At 35.5% G+C, this 10,360-nt stretch overlaps 1 protein-coding gene across 1 annotated transcript; it reads right to left on the reverse strand.

Annotated features, from left to right (window-relative positions):
* Positions 1 to 1,347: 1,347 nt before the first annotated feature.
* Positions 1,348 to 10,067, reverse strand: LOC149792516 (alpha-protein kinase 1-like). Its single transcript, XM_089969401.1, has 2 exons — positions 9,939 to 10,067; positions 1,348 to 3,121 (listed from the first exon to the last, which is right to left on the reverse strand). The coding sequence occupies exon 2, from the start codon at positions 3,100 to 3,102 to the stop codon at positions 2,227 to 2,229; it is 876 nt and encodes a 291-aa protein (XP_089825527.1). The 5' UTR covers positions 3,103 to 3,121; positions 9,939 to 10,067; the 3' UTR covers positions 1,348 to 2,226.
* Between the last annotated feature and the right edge of the window lie 293 nt (positions 10,068 to 10,360).

The raw sequence follows: 10,360 nt of genomic DNA on the forward strand, positions 1-10,360 counted from the left end.
CCGAAGATCTACAAAACGTATTCAATATATGCCCAAAATATCAACCAGCTAGGAAAATATTTATCAAAAACCAAAAAGAGACTGGATCACCACACACATACCCAGAGTTACTTATGGAGTCTAATAAAAATAAACAATCAGCATATGAAAATATAAATAAATTCATAGACTCAGCAGGACGTACGAACAAAATATAATTAATATCCCCACAAAACCAAAAGACCCAGTAACTAGCAAAATAAATTTAGAAGCCCCCACATAAATACCCATAACATATCATTCATTTTTATAAAAATATTAATAAATAATTCACTTACGAAGCACCTATCAAAAACTAAGGAAACCGCAAAATCGGATGTCCTAGATGTCCTTAACGAACCGAGTAATCAGCTAGGACTCCGGTCCTATATGTCCTTAACGAACCGTGTAATCGGATAGGACTCAGGTCTCTTGCTAAATAAAGTATGAATAACATTCAATCTCTAAAAACATTAATTAATAAATAACTTAAAGAGGCAATATCTAAACACTTATAAATAACATAACGTAGGAAGCACACCCTAAACATCTCGACTAGTAATACCATATCAACCTTGAAAATCTCTCTTCACACATGATTTTTACTAACAACTTCTATAAACAGCATAGAACACCCCCCTTTTAGAACATTTTGAAAAAGAAAAAAAAAAGAAAAAGAAAAAGAAAAAAGAAGAAAAGAACACCAGGCAAATGCAAACAAGAAACCAGCGATGTGAAGCAACCAGGACCGTTCCCGAGCTCTCCTTCCCACTAATGACAGCCAACCATTCAATTGTAAGGGACCTTTATGGACCCACAGATTGAGGCCAAACTATCAGGGTTCCTTGAACCCATAAAAGCCTGGGAGAGGTGGCACCATTCCCTTCCCCAGGAACAACTAGCAGGCTGCGATGCAGTCAGAAAAAAGTGGCACATGCACAATTGTGCGCACGCCACTATAATTAAACTCAAGAACAACAACAAAAATCTGCCTGATGAACTTCGTTGGGAGTGCTAACATCAAATTGTCCGTACTGGATATTTTTAGGTGGCGGTAGGTAAATTTGCCTTATTGCCTGTCGGGCTAATTAACCTCAGGCAACACCACGCGAGACGCGTGACGTCATTGAAGTTATCACTGATATTAATGATGCACCATCAGTCGATGATCTTGACGGTAGAATTGGTATTCAAGTAATATACGATGATGTTATGCTCGACAAACAAACAAATCCAGCCAGAATATTTTCACGAGGCAGGCACAAAAACGAGGACGTCATTTACGTCACGCAACGATACGTTCAGATTCCTAAAGTGAAGAGATAACTGTAATTTTTTGGTTGTCTTTAATGGCATTGATACACACATGTTGAGGAACATCCACCAGGCATGGTACTCCGGCGACATGACATGATTAGAGGTTCAAAAACTATGATTAGGTTTGAAACTGATCTTAAACGTGCACAAAGGAACAGCACGAGTTTCACTAAAGCTCTTATGGCAACCGGTATCAATATAATGATTTTTCGTAGCGTATCAAGCAGTGTTGAGCGATGGAAAAAGCCGAAAATCACAAATCAGTTATATTAGGACTGGTATATTATGTTTATCGAAGCGATATTATATATCATGTTAAAAAGCAGCCATAGAGTTTAGATCTAAAGAATAATTAATTTGATCAAATAAAAATGAACGTGATTAAAGAATTTGACATAACAGATACAACATAAGATATTGAGCCTTGTCATTTACTTTGCACGAGAAGATTCACATGTCGCATTGTGACATATCCGCACACTGTAACGCATTATACCAGTCGTCTAAGACATGACCTCATGACTTAGGCTTCACCTACTTTCAATGAATAATTATCTAAACGTATGCGCAATAATTACATCATCTATGTCTTTTACATTACATCAGTTTAAGGTGTAAATAAAGTTACACACAGAGGAAAATAAATTTGGATTAAAGATTCATGATTCATAATTAAAAAAATCTTACTAAACACTACCAGGTTTCCAGTCACTTATATCTACAAATGCTTGATGAAATCAGGACCAATAGAATCATTGTGATTATTAAACTTAGTGTCCAGCGTCACTAAAGTAATTGAATTCTAAACAAGTTACAATTTGTTGTTCATTGAATACTAAACTATACCGATGTAAAATCTCGAACGATTAACGAATTTACACACTTTACATCTCACTCGAATAGTGCAGGCAGAATTTCGAAATATCTTTCTTGCCCTTTAAGAGCTCGAAGCTTTTCCTCTTTTGTGAGTTGGAAGCTGTACGTTGTACTCCTTCTATTTCTGGCTGGAATCAACACCCCTTGATCTGCAACAGGATTCTCTAACCCAAGCCTTATGCACAAATTGTTGCAAGTGTGATTCGCCAAAACCATCTCCATGCCAACAACCCCTAGATCGGTCATTCCATAAATTTGCTCTAACGAGTGGACAGCTGGATCGGTGAGGATATATCTGCTTTTCGTTTCAATCCCTTGTAGATCGCACACCATAAATTTATGACCACTGATGCTCCAGGTCCAATGACTGAATGCCAGCATCAAATCATGGACGGCATCTTCGTAGCCACCGTTCGAGTTAAATTTCTTGTATTCTCCTTCCAAGAAAGGTTCAATCGCGACGTACTCCTCGAGTCTCACTAGAGATTCGTCTCGATTAATCGGAATAAACCCAAATAGTTTATAATGGGATACATCATACATTTTGGCGATTAGAGGGATCAAAAAATCAATGTTCTTGTACCTTTCGTGTCGGTTCCTGCTCAAGATTGGGATGCAATCCGAATTAAACTTCTGAGCAAATTTGAGGGACTTTTCACTTGCCGCGAGGTCAGGGACCCATTTGTCGAAATTTTTTGCGAACTCTTTCTTGAAGGCTTTAGTGACACACGTATCTCCTTTCCGGGGACCTTCTCCGTCCAGTCGTCCTTTGAAGGCGTATCTGTTTGCACCTTTATCGAATGGCTGAGATTCAAATATAGCCTTGTAAGTGTAACCATCGCTGTCACGATTCCTGGAGTGATATGTCTCATGCGAATAACTTGAACCCATGTCGCAAAACTATAAGAACCTAAAATGAGAAAAGTAATTTAAACCATTTCCACTCGAATAGGTTCATTTACACTAATCTGAGTGAGGTAAGGGATAACGTTTGATCTGTCATGTAAACAGAATGATAAAAGATACGATTTAGTGACTGCTTTATGAAAATTTAATAAACTTCTTGAAGGAAACGGACGTGTGTGTGTGTGTGTGTGTGTGTGTGTGTGAGAGAGAGAGAGAGAGAGAACTAACACCCTCAATCAAATAATTTCAACAGCTAGGTCCCAAAGTGGCAAAGAGTGAAATTTTGAACTTCATAGTCTTTGCCATAAAATGAATATCATTCTGTTATGTAAGTCAAACGTCATTTGATGTCCAACTTTCAATCGCGTAGGGTATCAAGAAAAGTCGTATTTTTCTGTAACGACAAAGACTTCCCTAATGATTTAGTACATGGAAAGAAAGATAATGGAATTATATCAGGAAGTACTCTAAAGGCACATAAATGATGACTGTATACAAAAAGAAACAAGTGTTGCAGTGAGTTTTACGCAACAGCAATCACTTAAACCCTATAAACTAAATACCTGGTCCTATTTAATGAAGAACTGACTATTGATACAATGACATGGTTATGTTCATTTTGGCGGGCTCAGGCCTCTGTGATTTGGGGGAGGGGTGATATGCCATTATACCTCGGCTGCATCGGGGACACTATCAACGGAATGGTTGTATCAACGCTATTTGAAGGAGACCTCTATTCCGTTAAATCGCTCTTTATACCTGATATCTTATCAGTGTTGGAACTCTGAGCTATGATTCTTTGATTCGTTTAAATAAGCAGAAATCTGATTTAACAACACTGTCTTGAGCATACTGTGTCTATTCAATGTTTCTCTCATTTTCTACAACTAATTCGGTAAATAGTGTCGATACGCTAAAAACAATTTTTCTAACGGTATGCGACATTTTTGTACGAATGTCTACCCCGGGAACGGCAGCTGATTGAGTTTGTGCTAAATTTCATGAACGTCCGTGTAATTATCAGATTTCTAATAACTGAGATGAAATCTATTGATTTCGTCACTCGTTGTTTACTAATAAATAGAGTGATATTAGTGGTCGTCATTGTTCTGGAACTGTCAGTTCATGTAAAACAGCAGCAAATCAGAGTTGCTATCGGCCGTTTATTGGTCAATCAATCTTATAAGTAGCAAGTACAGAATTGTTTCTCTTTCGTGTTTGTTTCTAATCTGTTTTTAAATTATGTTATATGTACACCACAAATTATGTAGCCCTTTCAAGTGCCCTTCTTAGTGCTGGGATCATAGAGCATTTGATCCCACGTTACCATGCAAGGAGTGTGGATGTGAGTTGAATCCCACCGCAGAAAAGTCTTTTCGTTTTGCTTGGTTAGGTATTGTCAACCATGAATGTCAAGTAATGTGATGTAAGGTCGAAAGCGTTACTTTCTATTCGCTTAAAAAAGAACTGCATACGTAGTCACGGATATGTACTTTCAGTTTAGATACATAACGCATTAGAACATTATCAACAAATGTGCCTTATAGAACTAACTACATGTAATTTTATAGAAACTAGGCTCTGCCAAAATGAAAGTAGGCGAATTTCTGTAATGATGATAGCTCTTCAGTAAGCAAATATATTGCTTTAGTCGTTAAAACTACTTTTTAATTCTACCGTTCCATCATCATTTCCTCCTCAACTGATAAGTAACGGAATCGCTTCCTCCCCATCTGACAATCCGTGAATCTTGTCGATAGTAATTGCTGATACATAGCAAGTTGTCTTTCTCACGGACAAATAGTGTAAAGTTTTACTCGCTACAAAGGGGGCAGTGGGAGAGCTGTCTTTCGTGTATTCTGTTAAAACTTGAATGTAATATGACTAATATATTGTCTAAATTTTCATGAATGCAAAGTACAGTATATCTTTTTTACATTTTTCCATCACTAAAACAAAAGAGGATACCTTATACTTTTGTGTTATAATTATTTGAAAATAAATGGGGTTTTTTCATTTTCTTATCAATGCTTGAAATATTATTTTGTGAAAGTTTCAATTTTTAAGAAAGTAATTAGCAACTAACATACAGTAAAATATTATTCAAAATATGAAACAATTTAAAAACTACATAGTGTAGAAAAAGGTAGAGAAGCGTTTCTCAAATCGATCGCAATTAGAAAGAGATGCTATAAGAAAGGTGAAAAAAACCCAAACATTTTTATGTTACATCGTTAATAAAATTATATTTTTTCCTTCACTGTTGAGGGTGCTAGGATGGGTGAAATTTGTCCACACTCATCAGAAATTCTTGCAACAGATTTTCCTTGCCTCGTTTATCCTCATTCAAATCAGGATAGGTGAAGATCTACAATTCGCATAATTAACAAATCATTTGCAACTTTTTATCATAAGCCTTTTTTATCATGATCTTCAAGTTCCGTACAATGTTGTTGATTTAAGACTAAGTGTTATAGTTGACTGAATTTCCTTCTAATCACCAACATTGTTATTAGTTGGCCTCGAATAATTGCAGCTCATATAACCATGAAAATGCATGACATTTGTAAGGCCCGGAGTCTTAAACATACGTGGAACATAATTAAGTTAAAGCAAAAAATACGTTTCCTATATTCAAAATAGGTTCCCGACATTTTAAACGAGTTGTCACTGTGGATGGAAGGACAGATGTAGTCTTCGCGTAAGGAAAGATAGACTCACTAGCAACATCGAAAACGCGTAGTCGGCGTGAAAGGAGCGGTAGACTCCCTCGCGACATCTAAAACGCTTATTTGCTGTATAAAGAAGATAGACTCACTCGTGACATCTAAAACACGTAGTTGCTGTATAAGGAAGATAGACTCACTCGTGACATCTAAAACGCGTACTTGCTGCATAAGGAAGATGGACTCACTCGTGACATCTAAAACGCGTAGTTTCTATGTAAGTAGAGATAGAATGACAGCGAGAGTACTAAGATACAAGACTAACATTTTTTAAGCACACACACACACACACACACACACACACACACACACAAACACACACACACACACACGAAGAATCGGAAATTCGATGAAACAAACACGTTCGATAACAATTGTATTCCTTTTTCTTTTTTAAATTTTTAATAAAATTCTTTTTAAAAACTTGATCGGGGGCTGGAGGGTGTATCACTTTATCCGCAATCACAGTATCCGGTAAACTCAAAAAGTTGTTTTAAAATGCCGACGAGTTTAGGGTTTTTATGTATGTTCAGATATGATCATTATTTCCTACCATTTTACTTAAGAAGCATTGTACTGCCATAAACTACCGCATTAATCATTACGGGTCAAATATATTTTCCTTGTCGAAAAAATTAATTGTCAGAAGTTAGGAGAAGAGATACTGAAAAACTGAAAATCATAACTGGTGCGCTTTCATTTTCATTGGTATTCATTGTTGTTTGAAAACCTTTATTCTATTGATTATATCAAAAATTCTCAGACCTGCCTATTCATACTGCTAATTTTTTAATACTTGGAATGTAAATTATTGCAAATTACATAGAAGTTTAGAAGGATTAAATTGTTACATATGAAATAACGTATTTGGAAGATTCACTATATCATTTCGAAGAAGTATACAATGAGCAAGCATTAAAGAAACAAAAATAATTTTGTGTTTAATAGTCATAAATACAGTATATGTTCAAATGCAATATGAACGGTTATAAAACATCATTTATTCTCTGGGAATCATTGGTTTCTTTTGACATTTCATTAATTTTGTGAAGGAGATAAATTTTGAATTAGTTGACCCTTATTCAACATTACATATTTGAAACTGTTTCTCCGACTGACAAGTTAATCTTTCACCTTAAAAATTTTCTGAAAATGTGAATTTGATGCGCTATCGTAGGTTAAAATTAGCTGACAGATTGTGTGAATGAGATAATTTGTGAATGAAAGATATGAAGTTGATTGGGTAGTAAATACACCGGTGCAGTGGCCTCACTCGGGTTGGTGTCACCCAGTGCGGTAGCTCATGGTGTCACCCCCATGGTCCTCCTTCCGTAACAGACCATACAGAATCCTTAGTAATGTGATTTTGGTGTCACCCCTCTGATGGTGTCACCCGGTGCAGTCCGCACCCCCCGCATCCCCCTAGCGACGCCACTGCTGTGCCTGCTAGTCATGTATTTAACTATGATCGGTTATCCGCTTATGAAATCCGACTAGACCGAGCAGTGTGTGCTCTGTAAAATTTGCAATTTTTCATTTTGGTGTCACCCCTCTGAGATGGTGTCACCCGGTGCGGTCCGCACCCCCCGCACCCCCCTAGCGACGCCACTGCACCGGTGCGGAGCTTTTCAATGCATTTAAAGACTACACTATTCTGCAGGAGATAAAATACAGGAATAATAACAATGCAATTGTATTTATATTATAAAGAAAATGCAGATATCATACATCGTCTACGTCACTATGCTCTAGACAATGTATTGAAGCCAAGTCTGTATGATATAAGGAGCGTGATTTTGCATTGAGATGAAAGAGTGCTCACATCCATTCAAACCTGTGAATTTAGATTCGATAAAATGAGGGATTACATAGGTGCTATTTCTACTCCTTCTATAAATATGTGACTGAGATAATCTTATATTGGTTTGGGATTCCAACGTGTGGTACACTTCAGATTTCAAAATTGTATCAACTTTTTATAACGCGTCATCCACGCTGAAAATCGATTTTATATAAATATGTATTTTGTGAATTTTTCATGGTTTTTGTTGTATCGTGTTTTGTGAGTGTTCAAATATAATTATTTTTATGATTACTTCAGAAATATTTAAATATTTTTAAAATACTTCATTAGTATTAGTCATTATGGGCCAAATACCTAAGGCAGTGTTACATGAATTAGCCACACAAAAAAAAAAATTAAATTTATTTATTTATTTATTTATTTTTTTTTAATTTTACTTTTGACTTTTGTGTTAAATACTTGTAGGACACAGTATATATTTAAACAATTACATAAACAATATATTGCAAAACATCATTTATTATGTACCATTCAAGTGTCTAACCCCCCCCCCCCCCCGAAAGCGTCAGAATTTCTCCGTAATTTCCTAGAAGTAGGAAAACTATGCTGTCGATATCTGATTGAGTATCAGCACAGCATACCGACTTTATCCTCGCGGTTACTAGATTACAATGGCTGTGCCACAAATGACGGAATGCCCACGCTAGCAGTAAACAAAGCTCTCACGACAACGTTAGTTTGGAAACCTTGCTTTATATATAAACTATCTGAACGCTCCAAAGCCTGAGTTTGTCAATACAACAATAAAAAACAGTTATTCATTTTTTTTTAGTAGCTAATATAGCCAAAAGGTTCGTCTGAAACAAGATCACATTCGGAAGTAGAGTATTAAAAATATTACTGTACAGCCTATTTACGAAAGTTCATGATTGGTAACGTTGGTGAGTTTCCCGCATAATGAATTTGAAATTGTAAATATGACCATTATCTCAAAATTTATAGGTATATAACGCGAATATCATTATCCGAGTAATGTGGTTTTGATTGCAAGATCATACTTTGATATGAACACAAAAATCTGCTTTCCAACGCGTTTCAAATCTAATGCTATTCGTAGGAACAAAAATTTCAAGAATAATAACAATGTAATACTATTTAAATTTTAAAGGAGATACGGGGAAATTTACTTCGTCTAGATTACCATGTTCAATTTTTCACTTAAGTAATGTGTGTATGAATCATCGGTATGATTTTGGCTTGAAACAACGATTGCTTCTAGGTATTCAAACCTGTCAATCGTTGAAAATGGTATTGGCTTACATAAGCGCTATTTTAACTCTTTCTATAAATACACCACAGAAATAATTTTAGATTGTTTCGGGATTCCATAACGTTGCATTCTCGACTGAGATCTTTAAAATTTGATGAACTGTTTATACGAATAATCAAGGCTAACAATTGATTTTTTAAAAATTTCTATTCGATTAATTTTTTTATTGCATCGTGTTTTTATGAGTGTTGAGATATACTAATTATCATTTTACAATTACTTCAGAAATATTTTAATGTTGTAAAAAATACTGCCTTCGTTATTATGGGCAAACAAAAATGAATATGCTTACTTTGACGAGACGATTACCATTCCATATGTTAGGGCCAAAGAAACCGAAAAATTGAAAATCACTATTCGTTGACTTCATTTTAAATTGCCATGATGTTTCTTGACAACCTTTCTATCCTACTGAGCTATAAGTACTACGGTCACAAGCAATGGTGGTATGAACAACTACAACGCACGTTTTTAGGACTGCCTTTTTGACCCTATCTCTGATCTGCTTATTGCTGACTTTGTAATAATTTGCATCTAAATTACTTAATTTAGAAGAAGGTAGTAGTTATTACAAATAACGAAATTTACTTGGAAGAACCACGATATCACTTCAAAGAAGCATTGCAGGAATAGGTACTTACAAGCCTATATTTATTGCTTGGAGTTTATATGAACAGTTATAAACCATCAGTTATTTAGCTGGGATCACGTTTTTCTTTTGAAATTTCATTTATTTTCGGAAGGAGTTAAAGTCTGTGACATTTATTCCTCTACTCTTTGAAAGTTTTTCCTTGAATGAACAGTTAATCTTTCACGTTATTCCTTTTGCAAAACTTATTACGTCGTATTTTTAGGAGTGTTCAAACCTATAAATGATTTTTTACAATTATTTCAAACTAGTTGAATATTATTAAAACTACCACATTGGTTACTAGGGGCAATAATATGTAAATGTACTTACTTGGACGTGATGATTACTTTCCAGACGTTAGGGTTTTGTACTGAAAAACGGTAAATCACATTTGGTGGACTTTCCTTTTAGTTAATGTCCTGAGTTACTTAACGATCTTTTTATCTTACCGACCCATGAATACAGACTCGGAATAACCCTTGTAATGTCCAGGTTCTAAATACAGACACGCTAAATAATGAATCGTCCCTAGAAATTTGATGACTCAAGATAACTAGAAATTTACGCAGTTTCTAAACAGGGCGTGTCTGTCATCGAGTATGTTTGGGTTTTTTCTATCCTGTTTAAACTGCCACAGAAATATGCACCGTTTCAATGCCACGTTATATGTCTAGAAATGACATATATTATGAGGTCAAAGAAAAATGTAATGTAAAAAAACAATTATATTCACAAATTTGCACACAATCCAA

Source organism: Sinohyriopsis cumingii, chromosome 9 (genome assembly GCF_028554795.1).
Source record: "Sinohyriopsis cumingii isolate HCF-2022 chromosome 9, ASM2855479v2, whole genome shotgun sequence".
Lineage (NCBI taxonomy): Eukaryota > Metazoa > Mollusca > Bivalvia > Unionida > Unionidae > Sinohyriopsis > Sinohyriopsis cumingii.